At 44.0% G+C, this 18,641-nt stretch overlaps 2 protein-coding genes across 5 annotated transcripts in view; one reads left to right on the plus strand and one right to left on the minus strand.

The window, feature by feature from the left end:
- The window catches only part of LOC311017879 (dedicator of cytokinesis protein 3-like), a 46,857-nt gene extending 45,297 nt beyond the window's left edge, over nucleotides 1–1,560 (plus strand). For all 3 annotated transcript variants that reach the window (XM_084016520.1, XM_084016521.1, XM_084016522.1), the window contains exon 54: nucleotides 304–1,560. In XM_084016520.1, coding sequence (XP_083872646.1) covers nucleotides 304–912 — 609 coding nt within the window. In that variant the 3' untranslated portion in view covers nucleotides 913–1,560. The remainder of the gene's footprint in view (nucleotides 1–303) is intronic.
- Nucleotides 1,561–5,118: 3,558 nt separating this feature from the next.
- Nucleotides 5,119–18,641, minus strand: part of LOC311017372 (poly(rC)-binding protein 4-like) — a 33,834-nt gene continuing 20,311 nt past the window's right edge. For both annotated transcript variants that reach the window (XM_084015654.1, XM_084015655.1), the window contains 8 exons: nucleotides 17,697–17,825; nucleotides 16,423–16,497; nucleotides 14,396–14,467; nucleotides 12,336–12,377; nucleotides 12,179–12,254; nucleotides 11,674–11,723; nucleotides 8,603–8,772; nucleotides 5,119–6,075 (listed from right to left, as the gene is read on the minus strand). In XM_084015654.1, the coding sequence (XP_083871780.1) occupies nucleotides 5,730–6,075; nucleotides 8,603–8,772; nucleotides 11,674–11,723; nucleotides 12,179–12,254; nucleotides 12,336–12,377; nucleotides 14,396–14,467; nucleotides 16,423–16,497; nucleotides 17,697–17,825 (960 nt within the window). In that variant the 3' untranslated portion in view covers nucleotides 5,119–5,729. The remainder of the gene's footprint in view (nucleotides 6,076–8,602; nucleotides 8,773–11,673; nucleotides 11,724–12,178; nucleotides 12,255–12,335; nucleotides 12,378–14,395; nucleotides 14,468–16,422; nucleotides 16,498–17,696; nucleotides 17,826–18,641) is intronic.

The raw sequence follows: 18,641 nt of genomic DNA on the forward strand, positions 1-18,641 counted from the left end.
GCCAACTCCCACACGCTGTCTTCACTTGCAGTCGTTTTTTTTAAATACACACTGTAGCAATGCCTGATGATTGAGTATGGGCACTGTTTGTTTCACTCCTGTAATGAAATTATAATTAAATATTTCAAGTGCCTCAGTGCCGCCAATGTCAGAAGGATGAAGTAGTTGTTGACTCTTTATCGTCTGTCGTTTGCGACTTGTAATTCCAATATTTCTGACAGCACGTGAAGCAGCGTGAGTAGAAGTGAAAACTAGACACAGAAACGCACCCATGACATGCACCCTCTCTCCCACTCTTTTCAGTCTCCTCTCCACCCGATCCCTGGCTCCCCCACCAGTCCTCAGTCAGCTTTGGGTGGCAGCAACTCCACTCTGTCAGGCAGTGCCAGCAGCGGCGTGTCCTCTCTGAGCGAGAGCAACTTCGGAGGCCAGTATCCAGACCCCGGCCCCATCAGGAACGACGCGTTGGAGCCTCTTCCCAGTCACCTGTGGTCCCCCCCTGACGAATACCTGGCCTCTCCCTACCTGCACATCCACTACGGCGGACCGGAGATCGACTCCGTGGACCCAGTCCGCCCTTTCCACTACCGCAGCCCCGCCTCGCACCCGCACAACCACCCGCATCCCCACGCTCACGCCCACCCCGGGCTGGACAGCCACTCCCACGGGCCGATGCCTCACCACCACGCTCCCACTCACGGCCCCCACCACATCCCTTACCGCAGGCCTCAGCCTCCGGCCGTGCCGCCCAAACCCTACCTGAGGGAGGGCTGCATCCCCGAGGAGGAGCTGACGCCTCAGCCCATCCCGCTGCCCCGCAGGATCTTCCACTCGCCTCACGGCCACCGGGACGACCAGGGGAAACACCCCTGGGAGCAGTGCATCAACGAGGAGCACGAGGAGACCCAGTGATGAGGAGGCTGGAGGCTATATTTCAGTTAGAGCTTTCTTCTCCTTTTCTTCTTCCCTTCATTTGCACTTTGAGCTCAAGGAGCCGTAACAGGGAGTCTTATTTGAAGCCGTGTGTTCAGTTGACTCCTTCCTGCTCCATGATTTACTTCCAGTGCACATGAAGGAAAGAAAGGAGGGAACGAACCGCGATGAGTCTACAGTACGAGGCACATCTGCTCCGTGTTGCCTCTTAGATATATTTAAAAAGAAATGTATCTGTGGACAGATTCACTTTGTTCCAAAATTGATATTGATTGTACACAACTGTACAACTTGTCTGTGAGCATGTTTTTTTTCATTTGAGAATAATAACGACAACAGTTTTGTGAAATACGACAACCGCGATCATGACCCACGTGATCCCAGGTGCAGCATAAGCTCTGAACTCCCATCATTTTGCTCTTCATGGCGTTTTCACAACACGGGGCAACGACCGAAAGTCATTATTCACAGTGAAGTGACCTCTCTGCTTAAATGCTTCATATATATGAATTCTTATTTTGATAAATAAATACATAACACAAAATTCATTATAGTGTTTTCAAAGGCTTATGTCCATTATGTTTTTCAAAACACTGTTAAGTGCTCCTTAATAGTGAATCATATCAAACCGCGGGTCTCTAAGGTTGGACCTCTTGGACCGGCGTCTCAAGGGACATGAACTGACCATTTCCCATCCGTACCATTGCGTATGGAAACCTACGTGAATGTATTCAGATGAGATGTTCTATTTGTGTTGCACAAGCTGCAATACTGTTTTTTTTTTTTTTGTTAAGTGCTTTAAGTTCAGTCTTTGTTGGGAAAAAGTCTTGTCTCTTTAGCGTGACAAAGATATCCGGAGAGGAAGGAGAGGGGAAACTGAGGGCGGTTACACACGGGTCCAACGGCCGTCATGTGAAACGTCCGCAGTGAGCGAAGACGGGCTGGAACCAGAACTCTCCACACCTCAACCACCTGCTGGACTTTGAAAACCAACACCACTCTCTCTCTCTCATCTATTTCCTTCTCTGCGTGGTTGTCAGGCAACATTAAACAGTGAGGGCTGATCCTGGACAGCTGCAGTGGCATTGTGTTGCGTCTGATGACACTGTTTAGACCCCCCCCCCCCCCCCATCCCCCGTATGCTGAGTGGCCAGTCAAGCCCACTCAGACAGCGTTGGAATCGCCTACCTGCCTTAAGTGCACTCAAATGCAGTTTGACCTCTCATCCGGACTGTGAGAAGCTCATTTAGCGACAGCCGTTCTCCTTTTCATTCTCTTCGCTACACGCTCCCTGAAGGGGTTACAAAAAAAAAGAAGAAAACAAAAAAAAAAGATATCTACCTAGTGATGTTTTGTATGGTTTCGTCTCGCTTTGGTTTCAGGTTGTTGTTTGGTTTGTAGCGCTAATATTTCTTATTCTGCCTGCAGCTCTTTCTCAATCACCTTCTGTTGTGCGAAAAAACTAATGGCGAGTGCTGAGAGAGGCGGTTTGACTTTTTTGTGTGGAGCAGGAGAACGGCACCGTGTACCGCGATGTATTGGGTTGGAAGGATATAGCTAATATTTTAACAATTACTTGTTTTCCTGGTTGGGTTTTTATTTTTTTTGTTTGTTTGCAGGTGGACGCTTTGTGTTACTGTACATCAAGTTGTCAGCTGACTAGACAACATCTATTTTTGTATGTGAGATCATCAGTCGTGTGAACATATTTCAGAAACTGTACCGAGACAGAAGGCGCGGGTACCACATGGACCTGAGGTCAGCTACACAGTATGTGAGTACCTCCTGTTGGCACTGAGGGGGCAACTGGTGACTGAAGTGATACTCAAAATATAGGTACAATAGAATTTTTCAATGTAAATTCTGTTATTGTACATACAGCAGTATTGTGAAATATTTTTGAGAATTATTGCAGACGCCCCCCACCCCATCCCCCCGAGAAAAAGGTTTATCGTTGTTTTGTGTATATACATGTACTCCAGAGATCAGTGTAATTGATAAATATCTATAATCAGTGTTTGAAAAAGGACAAATCCATTAGACTGTGGTCGTCTCCACCGTTCTTGACTTTGAGTCTTCTCATATAAATACTTTATACACTTTTCAATGTGCTTTCCTGTACATATGGTGTTAGCATGATCAAACAGTGTTTGGTTGTAAAAGTGGTTTTCCTACTCCCATAACTGCTGTGGTATGGAATTCATTAACGATGCCAAACATTAAAGACAATCTTTTATCAGCTCCAACTCTTCCTCCTTACCTTTGCTGTGCTGGTGTTTGCTGGAGCGGTACGTCAATGTGGACAGCAGAGGGCACTGCTGGGCATGGAAATACATGAAGCAGACACCAAAGTGTGTGTGTGTGTGTGTGTGTGTGTGTGTGCGTGTATGTGTGTGTTTGCTTGCTTCGGTGCTAGAAGAGGAGACATGTAGCAGCCTCGGTTGACATTGATAACAATGAATTGAATGTCAACGTGGAAGTTGCCTTTACTTATGAACACACAGAGAATTATAATATTACAGAGCTTTATAGTGAGATTCAGCTCATTCTTTAGCAGTATGGCCCATAATGTTACTGTTTGGTTGACTTAATACTCTCATGGTGTCAAAAAAAAAACTTTCAAAAGAACAGTACACTACCTGCTCAGCAACAAACAGGTTATAGACACGGCTGGGGATTAGCTGGTGAACACTGGAGTGTTTAGCAGCTAAAGAGCAAAATACTTCCCTCGGTAGTTCAACAAAAACAGAACTAAAAGAGGGTGAATAATTGTCACCAGAAAAAGCAATTACTTGTTCGCACGTTTAGAATGTTTCCGTTTAAAACTGAAATATATATATATTGTATATTTGTGACATCACAATCCTGACCGCTCGGTGTATTTCTCCATGGGTTCCATACTTAAACAGTATTTATTCATGTAGCATTAAGACTCACTTTCCTCAACATCAGACCCTTAGTACACGAGTACATGTACTTAGTTACATTCCACCGTAGTGTGCTTGAAGTGTATTTGTGTGCGTGTAGGTCACAGCTTGGGGTCACATGACCCCAGGGCCCACCACAGAAGGGAAAAACAACTGACAAACTGTTAAGTTGCAGTGACAGCTAAGGTCCCTGCTCTCACCCTGTCACTAACTTTGACATTCAAACTCTTCCTCTTTGATCTATGCTAATGCAGCTCGTCCAGTTTCATATAGAAATAAAAATAAACCCTGTAAGATTGTATTGGCAAATCTTTCTGCAAATATCATGGATCGTGTCAAAAAATCAGTTTGGAATTCCTGTGAGATAGTTCGAAATGATCAGAATCCAATCTCTTTGAATATAAAATCATTAAAGAAGAACTGCTATTTTAACAGAATCATATTTTAGCGGTTGTTTATTTCCCTTTCTGAAATGTCACAATAAAAGTGTTATAATGAGAATCTAGATAATAATATTAATTATAATGAAGACAGCATGGGCTGTGTGTTTGCCTCTGAAATGTTTTTGAGTAACAACGAGGAGTGTGCGCTCTTGCATATCCATGACTCAGTCACAGAAAGGCAAACACCCCCCCCCCCCCTCCCCCCGAAGAGTTGGGATGAAAGGATGCCTCTCCACAGGATGCTGATGCTGCCGTGCATGCTGATGCAGATACCGACTTTCATTTTTACGCCGTCACTGTGGCTCCTCACATTTCTCCGTCTCTCTCTGCCCCTCTTTTTTTCTCCATCTCCATCACATCTTAAAGTCTCACTGCATCTTGTTTTAAGGGACGTCCATTGAGTGAAATCAGTGTAACGATCTCCTCGCTGGATCTGCTCTTTGTGCCCACTTGCATGCATGTCAGTGCAACGCAGGCGGAGCACTTCCCTCTTCTGGGGTTGCATCGTCCGGGAAATAAGAGCAAAATGTAGAGAAAAACATGTCTCATTCATTCTGACAACTGGAATGACAAGCTGCTAGCCAGCCTTCTGTTTGGGAGGAAAACAAAAATAAGATGGTTCTGGTAGAGCATCTCTTTGTGTGCACTTCTTCCTCCGGAATATGAGTTCTTGCGCTGCCACATACATTTGGCACAGATTTGGTTCAAGTGCTGTGAAGCAAATGAACAAGACCGGCAGCCCTCTGTGCTCCAAATAAAGGTATAGGATGATTTTAAAAAATGTAAAAAAAAAAAAAAAGTAGAGGACAAATGCATCAGGAAACAAAGATTTTTAATAAATGAAACAATACTAATAAATAAAGATTAAACAAGTTGCACATTCAAAATAAAATCCAACAAAACGAACATAACACTGAACAGTGAAGTACAGTACCATAGCACAGATTATTAAAAATAACAAAAAAATCCCAACACCCCCACCCCCCACCCCCCCAAGACATTTACAAATTTTCTTAAAAACTTCAAGAGGCAAACATAGACATTGTATAAAAGCATCATACAGTAGAGCATTTGTCATCTGAGTATAATTTACAAATTTATTGAAGGATAAATACTTGGCGCTGATCTCCAACTTGAGATGCACATGTGAAAACTGTGATTTAAACACGTGTTTCTCAAGTGAGGTTCCAGCCCCTTTTTTTTTTTTTTTTTAGTGATCAATAACAGTGATGAGGTGACGATGAAAGCAGTCCATCAATTCATGGGAAACTCACAAATTGTCTATAACTGTAAATAACTTTGAATATCTTTATCCACATTTCGATTGGTCTCTTCTCTGTTGGTGCATCGTAGGATAAAAGTCAGGAGCATCTCTGCCGGCGGATATGGCTACATCAGGCGTTTTTAGTGGAGCTCAGACGCTGCATCAGTAAGGGGCAAACTTCTGTCTGTCGGGCTTTTTGATGCAGTTGGCTGAGGAAATTTTGGCGGTGTATGCGGCCAGACTGGTGTGGGAGGGCGCTGCGGTGACGGCCACGGTGGGGCCGGGGCTGGACAGAGTCAGAAACGGGACGGACTTCACCCCCAGCAGGCCAGACAGGGGCATGGCACCGTACGGGTTGCCCAGCATGTGAGCCTGGGTCAGGGCACCCATGGTGGCCAGGGTGGGTGCGGGGGAGCCACCGGGGGAGGCTGGCTGGGTGAAGGCCATGTTGAGGTCGACCGGAGCTGCCATGGTGGCTGCCTGGGCCGTTGATTTGGCTGTCTCTAAACTATGAGGGCAGAGATAAGAAGAGAATGAAGATTAGAGGATTATACTGTTGCTGCAACACTGGGTCAAAGGTATGGAATTTATTTAAAGAGGCACTCCAAAGATTTTACACATCAAAGTCTTTGGGAGGACAACAACATTAGGTAAAGAAAAGCCACATAAAGAATCGTGTGGTTCCTGAGACAGCGGCACAAAATCGAATAAATTGCCTCAACTGATGTCACTTGAACCAACTGTTTGATGTGTTTTAGGGCTGAGTTCAAATAATCGATTATTCCGATTAAAATCGATCTTCATTTGAATGTTCCGATATCGATTAATAAAATCCCAGGATCGATCTTTAGGCCTTACACAGGGAGAACATGCAAACTCAATATTATTGAATATTTATTTTTACTTTAGTAAAATATTTTTGTATTTGTATTTATTAATCGACTTCTGGTTTAATGCCCCACCGGGCAGCACCGCGATCCAAATCAAACGCACCCAGGAGGTTACCCGGACAGGTGCATCCTGGATCTAACACCCGGATAGGTGCATCCTGGATCTAACCTGCTCACCAGGTGGATCCTCCAGCTGTGGATCTTTTTAACCTTTCTGTGAGCAGAGGAGTTGAACTCGCAGCAGACTGAAGAGGACTACGCGGTTCACGTGACCGGCCTTCAGACAGGCGAGTACATGTTTTTATGAGTTTTATCGTCTTTCCGCCCCCTTTATGAGACAGGTGGAAGCTCCTCAGCGACCGCGAACACGGCCTGTGACCGATTATTTTACGTCACCATAATACTTTTTGACCCATTTTTTTTCACAAGCCACGTATATTAAGATTGTGACACCGATTTTTTTCCCCCCCAACACATAAATCAGGAGGAAAACTCTCTTGAACGCTGTCTCAGAAACCTACTCTCGCGAGATCTGGTAACTAACGTTCACGAACGCCCTAGCTAACCAATTTCCTGCTAAATATGGCTGTTAACCGAGTAAATATCTAATGTTGGCAAAAGAAAAATGTAAATACATTATGCGAATATAACCCTGCTTTTATCCATCCACACGACGTTCACAACACAAGGAGACAGGAGGCGCTAGCTTACACGGTCCACTTAAGGCTCCTCATATTTAGGTGCTGCCATCGTGTGGCAGTCGTGTGTTACTACAACACGCAGCTTTCCTGGGACATTAACACAGTTGGACGGACCTATTGTGACTAAAATTGGACAATAACACTTGAGACGAAAATGTCGTGGAAACGCACATTATGCTTATTTGGCACAAAACTTCCCCACCCTTGTTTTTTTGGTATTTAAAGCCAGGCTTTGTTTGTGGCGTCCACTCTGCATATAGTGTTTTGTTTACCTCGAATGACAGAGAGGATGTGGAACGAACACAGGGATGGAATGGTGAGAATTAAAGATAAAAATGTAACATCCAGGAATCCATAGCAACGAACACTGAGGAAGTAAAACCAATCTCAAGCTGTTTAAAAGGAGACACATCTCTTCTTTGTGGGAACCTGATATAGATGAATAGTTAAATTGAATCACCTTACTTTTTACTTCTAAACGCAAGGACTGATAATTAGCAAGTGATGTTACCGGTATATGAACTTTGATCTCATGTTTTAATGAACAGAAATGTGAACAAAACATAATAAGCAGTAAATATTAATTACTTTTTTAGTTTGAAAATGTGCGCTGTATGTTATTTGAACTTTGCCCTCTTTTTTTATTTTACTCTCTGCAAATTTGACTTGCCTGGATTTATTCTATCTCTGGCTCTTAAAGGTGCTATTGACAACATTGATAACATCCAGCCAGTAGAAATTCACATTCAATAGAGCATTCACGTCACAACACAGCTGTTGCTCGAAGCATGCGCCCTCAATGGGTTGCCAGTTCTTAGCACTTGGGACCGATATCGAAATGCCGCCCGCTTACCGTCAAACTCATTTTCCCATTTTTTCCACACTAACTGGCAACCCCAAAGACTTTTGACCCCTGACAGCAGAGATACCACGTGATACCAACGTCATGATTCTATTGGCTCACAAGCCTTGCTAGAAGCCGCAGCCTCGCGTCACACAGATGTAAACAAAAAATTAATTATGACCTATTTTTTTAAAATGATTAATTCACAATCAGAATGTTTGTGATACTTTGATTCTGCACCTTTCTAAAAGCTCTGTGGATGTATTTAAACAAAATATTCATTTAATTAAAAATGTTATCAATATGACCTTTTAAAATGATTTTTTTCTAAAACGTATGATCTTTAAATATCGGAAAAGTTAATCAAGAAAAAGATGCCACTGCAAAAAACCAATTCCAATAAGACGCCTGCTTCTATGTCGAACAATACAAGCAGCTTTTTACTCATTCCCACAGGGCCAATTATACCAGCAGCACAAGGACACACCTCATTATCACGTATCACTCTACAGCATGACCTTTGACCCTTTTAAACCAATGCATTGCTCTCAGACCCGCACTTGCGGTGGATGATTAGATGGCTGTACGCCGGGGCCTTACCAGGAGGTAATGAGGTACTGGGCCAAGTTGATGCTGACCGGTGTTCCTGTGATGGTGACGTGGCGGTCGCTCGTCCCGTCCAGTTGGCTGCCGATCTTGATCTGAGCTCCTGACACCTGCCTGATTTCGTTGATCTTAGTTCCCTGACGGCCGATGATTGAGCCGATCAGCTGCAAAAAGATCGGAGGCAGAGACGCATCGGTCAGTTTGAGCAAGAATAAAAAAACAAACAAAAAAAAAGCAGGCATGCTTTACAAGGAAAGGGTTAATTAAATCATCAGCTTTTTCTTACTGTTGGTTGTGAAAGTGATTTCTGATGGGGGGAAAAAGCCCAAAACATTAAATAATAATCATTTTTAAAAAGCATGCAGTGCTGTTGGGTTGACTTAACACAGTCCACTTTGAATATTGCACTTACATTGTCTTCAGTGGATTGGTCATCCATCATGCATGTCAAAAGCACTTTTTTTCCCCCTCCCCTCCCCATGGAGTCTCCCTTAATTGCTACTACGCGTGCACCGGTAAAAGAGACGAGAGAAGGCACATTTGCCTCTCATTAATCTGAGTGGCTAAAAGGTTATTGATTCCTCAGAGTGGTGATGACTTCCCAAACAAATCACGCGCCAGCTAGATGCATCTCCGCACTAATGGAAAACATAATGGGGGGAAAATAACTCAAAAATATATAACGTACAGTCCCATTGGCTCGAGCGTTCTCTCTGCTGAGAGTAGATTAGACAATGACACAGGTTTTATTGCGTTCCAAAATATCACATGATCCCAATTTTTTTTCTCCCCCGCTTTCATTAGCCAACCTGGACCTCTGCCTATTAGTGACAATAGATATTTAACAGAGGTGAAGTTCGGGGGTTGGTATCAGCTCAAGTGCAGGGTGTCAGGGCTCGGCGACGAGGTCATGCTGCCAGATATATAGTGAGTGGGACAGGCAGTGATGAAGTACTCGTAGTATGCGTGTGTGTGCTGGCAGCTTAACAGCACACGTTGAAACGCACACACACACACACAGCGTTCACATTCCTTTCCTAAGAAGTAAGCAGCCTGTTCAACAATGTTCTTGTGTGTCACACAGCGACCTGGTTGGTCCGCCTGGCTATTATTGGCTCGGCAGTTTATTCCGAGGTGAAGGGGGGGGGGGGGTGGAGACACACTGGGAGCAGCCAGAGACAATGGCCACTACAGGCCTCAAATCACAGATAACGTGTCTCTTAGCCGAGAACAAGAATCTGACCGGGAGTCTGGCCTCTTACATCAGCTGTCAATAGACACCAGCTGTCAGCAGCTTCGGTGTGCATGACCTCAGACAACAACATTCCTCGAGGAACAACCTTAAAAAAACCCCCCCTCAATAAATGACACAGGAGCCACGAGCATTCAAACATTAATGCTGCACCCTGCTCCTGGTCTTCAACTTTTAAGTGGCCTACATATTGTCGGGTTCCTGCTGAGGCAGTTATTCGAAAAGGACACAGGAAGAGGGATGGGATGGGCGAGGGTGCAGCCATTTTTCTTCCCCGCTAAAGCTTCCTCGCGCAGAAGTACACTGCTGACTGGGTGTAAGCAGTTCCTCGGCGCATCTGTGTGCGTGCACAAGTCTCCTTCGGCGTTCAGTGTGCGAGCACAGAGCAGGATTGTGTGGTCGGCCTGAGGGCGCGGGGGGGGGGGGGCGGAGGGCAGAGGAGGCTCAGTCATGGCTATAAGTCCTCTCTTCTGGAACAATGGCTGGAGCTTACAGCTGTCCCTGTCACGTATAGCGCTGGACTCCCTCATTCCTCTGATGCATTGTGCCACTCACCATTTGGGGGTTTTGCTCGGTTAAAAAAGGCCTTCAGGCATGTTAGAAATGTTGCTGAAGGCTTGTGGCTGTATTCTATACGTTACAACCAAACCTCCCCTTCGCTAGAAACGCAAAGACGGCAAAGAGAAAATGTATTTCATTGTGTGAAATCTTTTCTTTGCTGATAATCGAGGTGATATTTTGAGCTGCGAGTTATATTCTTTATTTTTCTTATTGGTTATAAATCCCATGAAAAAAAAAAAAAAAACACGCCGCTGAGCTACACCGCTGCATTGGGTGACATCTTCCTTTGCAGTTTATTTTGAGTCGATCCCACATACACCATCCTGCTGCTGTAAATACTCACAGACGAGTATAAAGCCGCGGTTGAAAATAGTCCCCAGCATTCGTTACTCCTGTTTGAGTAACCTTTGCAACAACAGAAAAAACTACAGCCGTTATGAACCGATATATTTGTGACCCAGATATAAAATATTTACATCCTCGTTGAGGAAATGGCTGAGAAATGCATCTTTTCAGTGAAAAAAAAATGGCAGCCTTATCCTTTAATTTATTGAACAATATTTCATATTTATGAATGTGGTTCTGTTGTTTTTTTTAACCAAATACAGGTGCTGCAAATTAAATCAAACTACTGTAGAACAGAGATTTCTCTCTCGTTTACCTAAATTAAATCCAATAAGAAACAAATTAGAGATAATAGCCAGATGCTCTCTTTCCGAACCGAACACCGGAGTGATCGTCTGAAGGTTAAACGTAGGCTGTCTTCATTTTTTCGGAAGCGAATCCATGCGTTGTGATTCCTGACTCAGATTGGAGAGACGTTTCATCAAACCCTGGCGGAGGCAAACTGAAGAGGGGAAAGGATCTTTGTCTGTTTTCCTATTGGCTGTTTTGACAGCAGACAGCCTCTAAGTAGGTCAGGGAACATGAGAGGATTTACTGAGCACTCATGGGAGTCACTCTAAGACACTGCAACTGCAGCACAGACAATAACGTGAAAAAGGATCCATATCAGCACAGAATCCCTTTAACCTTGGGTTAGGCCGAGGTTAGAATAATGAGGATAATTAGTGAGTGGCCAACACGTCTCTCGTCTCTTTTTGAAGTCACACCGGACGTCTTTTGCAGTTGCAGCCGCCGCCATGCGGCGTCACCTGCTCCCCGCGATGAGGATGATTTCCTGTTGTTTTTCTAACAACACCAAGAAAAGAAACGCTAACGGCACGAAGAATAGAAAGTTGCCTCTGCTTACATCATTGGGAATAAGCAGCTCCTGAGATGTCTGAGAATTGGAGTCCATCCCTGATGAGAGAAAACACGAGCATCGACTGAATAAAATTGACACATCACACGTTTGAATATTCATTCAACTCCCCCCCCCTTTTTTTTTTTGGTTAGCGAAGCCACACAAACTGGCGTCAATATGCTGGAAAAAGCCTTTGAGCGGGGGAACTGCGAGATACAGCAAAGCAGTTAATTTCCATTTTAATGGACTGGTGTTTAACACGGCGCTCATTCTTTTCCCTCTCCCGGTTCTCTGACTCCGCGGAATGTTTCATTTTCACATAATAGTTTCTATGAGCGAGCTGTAAAGCCTCGACTCCTCCTTCCTCACTGACCCGAGCACATTATCAGTGCAGAGTAATGACAGCGAGCTGTTATTCTTCAGGTCTAAAGGCAGGTTGACAATCTATTTACAGACGGAGGGCCAAAGGTAAAACTCTTGCTTGTGTTCGGGCAAACGCTGCTTTACGTACCGGGCATGATAGTCGAAGCAGGCTGGGCCATCGGACTCAGGCCCTGCTGCATGGACAGCTGATGTAGCTTGGCCATCTGCAAAAGAAAAAGCCTTAATGCGGTAAACTACTCGTGTTAAAGTGAATTATAATATTTCCACAAATGTTCATACCGTACCTCTGAGTGTGGAATGCCGTATTGGTTTTGCAAAGTGTAGGCCTGCAAGAGAGCATCATGCATTAGGAAAATTACAGCGATAAAACATCCCACACAGGCAGTAAATCTGCAGCCCCTTAATGGAAGTGCTTCACTGTCCAATGCACGGCCTGTTTTCGTGTTTCCACAATAAGAGAAATGAGCGCAGCCCGTCTCCTCAAAATGACGTTCAACGAAACTGCATGGACTGTTACGTGTTACGAGGTCAGGGGTCACACACCACAGGGCCGTCACGCAGGAGACGTACAAAGTATTTTTGTGCAATTTAGTTTTGTATTAATTGTAATCCAAACTATGATGTTCTTCACTAAACCTCACCAAGCAGTTTTGTTGCCAAAACTAACCATGTAGTGTTGTTGTATTTATTAAACCACGTGCTTCAAACTGTTTGTAGGAGACAGGATTGCATAGTTTTAGGAAATATGATTTTTGCTTGTGGGTCCCAGGGCATTAAAAACGACATGTAAAAGATTAAACAGGAAACGGGTACACTGAATAATCCGCAGACCTCAGTGTGAACAGTTATACGGACTATTAAGTAGCTCCTGTGAACTGGACTATCCAGATAAACCGAAATCAGCTTTACTTCCCCAAACGGTGCCACAGCTTCATGTTTAAAAATACCGGTCATAGTCACAAAATAAACCAGTTTTTTTCTTTAATGTATTAAAGTGGTAACCCTTCCCTCGCCAAAGATGTGCCGACGTAAACAATGTATAAAGTACCATTTTGTTTTTTTATTAGACCAAATAAAGAACCATTTCCTGTTTTATATCTTCCATTGAATAGTCCGTTGTGTTTATTTGAAGAAATGTAGTTTGTTATCCTGAACAGTGATGTTAATAACGGTGTGGACCAGTTAGACCCCACAGAGCTTGAATTTTTAACAAAATTTGGAAATTAAAATGCTCATAAAAATCAGGAAAATGTACTATTTTGTGTTTTGTTTCTGAGCTATTAAAGAGGCCTGATTATCTCCAGGACTCCAAACAGAACATTAGGATTAAAGGTTATTTTCCTCTAATGCATTGAGATGGTAACAAACACTTAACAGCTCAAATATCTCAAAACCACGACGAATAAACCTACAGCTACCTGCTTGGCTAGATACCAGCAGGGAGAAGTGATATTTTTTTCTGTAATTTGAGTGACCTGACCCTTTTTAAATGATTTGCTAAAAGCATTAATCCATCCCTCTTAGCACCATTATGATTTGTGTTTGTAAAAAAAATATTTGTGCGATCCTGCCTGTTCATCTCTACCTGCAGTACCCCCCCCCCCTCTTCTTCCCTCCAGTACTTTTAAATAATGCAGACTCACATATGTTGTTCTGTCACTCCACCCATTGATACCCACTTTAACTTAATTTCCATCTATCTGTCCATCTGTCTGTCTATTCTAACCCAATTCTGCCCGACGCCAGCTGTCTGGCCACTATTACCAGTCCATCCTAAATGGTCATAAACCGCAGAGGAGAGCTCGGCCGTTACAATACATTAGTACATTAGTGCTGTGTTCATACAGGGCGGCACAAAAAAACCACCCCAAATGAGTCGCATTTATCCTTTGGATTTACAGCAAGAGCGATCTAAATTGGGAAGTCTTTACATTTCACTACCCACAATTAATTCTTCTTATTTTTCTCTTCATTCTGAGAGTATTTGCTATTGCTGTGATGGGAGGAATACTCCTGAAGCCGAAATGTTTCTGGGAGAGAGCGAGGCCGGGCTAAAAAAGAGACTGCGGTGTGTGTGATAGCATCGTGTTTCAGGAGGGGTTACAGCTCTCATGACGGGGTAGAACAATAGCGGCAGCTTACGCTCAGCTGTTGTTTTTAATGCCCCATGCCAGATGATGGACTGTGTAAATTTGGACATACCGCGCAACCCTCAGATCCTCCCGACCCCGAAGCTCATTCCTGCTGTGTGCTATGTAGTTTAAGAGCAGCTCCTGGGGATATTTTTATATGCAGAAGAATGCCGATTATTCACAGACTTGACATTAACCGGCGTCCAGCTTACCTGCTGGAGGTCCAGGCCACCCTGGGCGACGGAGTACAGAGGGTGGGGTGCAAATTCTGACGCCTCATACACCTACAAAACCACACGAGAGAAGCACAAATGCATAGCTCATTAACTGAAATATCTTCACGTGCATGGAACTCATTATTTTCTGCAGTAGGGGCGATTATTAGTGAGTGTAAATGTGTTCTTACCAGCTGAAACACTCCAAAAAACTATAAAAAACGATAATAAAATGGAATGGAATACAAACTTCCAATTTAACTTTTTCCCTCTGCACCCCCTCAGACGGACTCTCGAGGCTGCATTTCTGACACTTTACCACACCTAACAGGCTTACGGGCCATGACTCATTCGCAGACCCTCTCCCATTCCACTTCATTCTCTCCGCTGGCAAATTATACAAACATCCCCTAACGCCGCGCTGCCCTCATTAAAGCCATCTCCCAGTGACCAGCACCTCGTCCCGGGTTTTAATTTGATAGCTTATTATGGGGGATATCAAAAACACAAAGCCATTCCACAAATTGACCAGAGTCTGAGGCAGCACAAACACCGTCAGAACTGCTGACAGCTATGCAGAATATCTGACTGCTGCTGCAGCCGGAGGAGACGGCAGGTCTCCTGTCTCGCTTGCTAATCTTGTGACTTGCTCCCTGGGAGGTTGAATGTCTGTCCCTTCTCAAACGGCGGCGTCTATACCACTCAACCCGTCTCACACCCTCGCATGCACAAACCCCCACCACCCACCCGACCCCGACCCCGACCCCCACCACCACAGAGCACACACCACCAGGTTGACGCTTGTGGTTTTGAGTGAATGGCAACTATTGGAACTTTATTTATTTAAGATATTTATATTCCACAATCAGGTTTTTTTTTTTTTTTTTTTACTTTGTTCAACTTATTTATAACCAGGTGAAGCCGATGTTAAAGTGCCTTAATCCTGCATTCTTTCTACTGGCCATCAGGGGGCGACTTCTCTGGTTGCAAAAAGACGTCTGATTGCATGGAAGAAAATGATCGTACTTCTCACTTCATTTATTATCTCAGTAAACATTGTAAATATGAGTTTATGATCTAAGTTAATTGTAACATTAACATCACTCTTGAATCGTGTGAAGTACAAGATTCTTTACTGTTGTTTACTTAACGTCATCACCTCTTTTTCTTTTCTCCCCTGTGATAAATCAGTTCATCCTGTGCGCTAACATTCACCTCCTGTGATGCTTCTACAACCTCAAAGGGGAGTGGAGAGTTAATATTCCGAGATTAATGTGGCCAATTTATGAGACAAAAAAACTCAAAAATGTGCGCGATTATGAAGTCATAAATTTCATAGAAAAAACTTACGCCAGGATTTCATTACTCCTAAAGTAGAGTTATTACGGTAAGGGGACGGCCTCCTGAGCGAGGCGAAGGTCCTGAAAGGTACCTATACATGTTTCCTTTCATGTTCTTCCTGTGTTCTCTCCTCCTCAAAGAACACTACGTCTTTAATGCTAATATTGTAGAAGTAACAGGAAAATAGAGCAACGCCGACACAAAGATGCATGTCTTTTATTGCTGGCACAGCGAACGCTAAAACACACACACACACACACTGCGTTACTATAGACGCACAGAAGTACATATAAGGCACATGACAGTCTGGAATACGCAGCTCAGCCCTCTGCTGCTGTGACCCAGCCTGGATAAGAGGATGAGGATGGATGATTTAGAGTCCGCTATGAATATTTTAGATTTTGGCACAACTCACATTACCGCAGTGTGGCATCTGTGATGTGATGAGGTTGATCCAACCTTGCAAAATTAAGCCATGTGGTTCCTTAACAACAAGCCCCAAAACACATTTTTTCATTACATTTTTGTTCGCCACTATTTTCCTTTTTTTTCTCATACATTTTTCTCCAACTATTACCCCCTCCCCCGCCTCTGTTATTAATATGACGATATGCCACCGTAGAGAACCACTGATCAAGTCTGTGACAGATCAGCACCCCAACATGTGTGGTAAAATCTCTCACCTGGTTCCCTGCGATGAGGAGGGCAGCGGGCGAGGGGCTCGGTCGGTAGGGGATGGTAGCACCCTTCGGTGGCGACTAGAAGTCAGAAAACAAGATGAGGGGTCAGAAATTGTTTATCATAAAACTCAGACATGAAGAAAACTCTCACATCTACTGTGAAATGACGCAACTCTTTGGTACATGAAGATAAAATAACAATTAATGATGAACTACACCGCGGATGACACTGACATTATTCCCTTCCTTGTTTTCCATTTGATAATATTAGTCATTCATTGAATTATTGAGGCAGTGCAGTGAGAGCTCTTTGTGGATAATAGCTCTGAGCTTGAGTTTGCTTCGGAGCTGCTGGCTCTGCAGTGGGTTGCCCTCTGGATAAATCAAGCATCCACCGACAAGGAGACATTTGAAGATAAAATTCTTCAAACAGCAATGAGAAAAGGAGATTATACAGAGTACATGACACCGTATATCTTATCCAGTTACTGCAATGTTGGCGATACAGTTTTAGGGTTTAAGATGTAGAGCATCTTTTCTGCGGGAGCAGTCACAGCACATTCTTTGTATAACTTTGCATAATTTAAATCTCGGAGCCAAAAGCAAGAAGCCGCTGGTACAGAATCCTAATGAAACTCGCAAGCCTTTGAAGAAAGCCCTGGAAAACTGGATCAAACTAGCAATTAGTCAGTCAGGTCCAGCTGCAGTGCTAAAACAAAAAGGACTTGTGCACTTCCACGAACACACAGGGAGAAACTGTGCTTGGGGTTGTTTTTTTTTCTCTTCTTCTTCTTCTTCTCTCATCTCCTCCTCGATTTTCTCAAGAGAGCTGTTGTCTAAAGGTGGACAGATTTTACTGCGGGCCAGTTTGTTTTCTGTTAGCAGCTTAGTGTCCTCTCCAACAATGCCGAGCTCTGAGCTGAATCTGCACCTTCTGACTCCTTCCGATGTCTCGCCTTGCAGTTTAGCACACAGGGTCAAAAACCACAATGGAGTTGTGTACTTCCTTGACGTTTCCTATTTTGGATGAGGATAACGCTTCTGAATCTGCGGCTTCTACGCACAACACACGTCACGGGGTATCGTTGCATAACACGGAAGGCTAATGCGGCCTACTAAAAATGCATCGACTTCTGCTGCAGTGGATTAGACAGTAACTGCATACTGGGGGAATGAAAAAAAACATGCAAGTCAACAGCAATGATTTCCTCCACGTAGCCGACCCGGCGACGTGTCAGCTCGGCCCGGGAGAAACAGAGGAATGGTACACTTCCTACCTCCAGGATCACTGTGCAGATGAGCCTGACACACTGGATTACAGACTCCTGATTCCCAGATATCGTCACCCCTCGCTCAGTGGAGTTGGGCAGCAAATCCCCTGCCACCTGTATCTGAGCTCCGGTGCTCTGCAAATGATAGGGGTTTAACAAAAAAAAAAAAGAAGCAGATTAGTTTGATTCGGGAGATAAGACCAGCTGTTATTACTCCGCCATGACTCCTCATCGTACCTCCCTGCTGGCTTTGCTGACTTTTTTTTTTTTTCTGTTTTCAAACCTATACTGGCTGAGAACGCACTGTCCTCTGTTTAACATCAAGTCCTGTCAGATTGGGTAAAATGAAGAGTCACCGCAGACAGCAGACATAAATCTCTCAATTTTGGGCCGATATATTCCTAATATATCACGTCTGCAGGCAAGAGAGATTGCTTTTAAAGGATTTATGTACATCCGTCGTGTCTCCATCAGCCTGTAGGCTGTTTTTTGGACGCCATTGTTGAAATGCTCCTGTGAGTAAGCATATGTCCTGTGGCAACCAAACAAACAAAAACATAACCGAAACACATTTGGGGTTGTGAATCCTGCCTAACCGCAGAAAATCAGCTGGATGCCCCGTTGCTGGCAAAATGAGAGAAACACTATTTGTAGATCGGTACGGAGCTAAACTAAGAGTGTCAGACCTCTGGCAGCAGATCTGATGCCTTTAATCCTATTGTTTCAACCGCCCCTAAATGTAGTCAGGAGTTTTTCCCCTTCCGACGTTGCCACTGCTGAGTCATACTCTTTGTTGTGTTCAGTGATCTATCCAGACCACATTGTCTCACTAATTTCCTGCGATAATAGCCTAAATCCAATTTTAGTTTGTTGCCAACCTAAGTGCAGTTGCAACCACTTTGGTCCAGATGGAAATTTCTCAACTACTGGATTGATTGGCATGAAATTCTG

This window comes from Eutrigla gurnardus (assembly GCF_963514095.1).
Source record: "Eutrigla gurnardus genome assembly, chromosome: 8".
Taxonomy (NCBI): domain Eukaryota; kingdom Metazoa; phylum Chordata; class Actinopteri; order Perciformes; family Triglidae; genus Eutrigla; species Eutrigla gurnardus.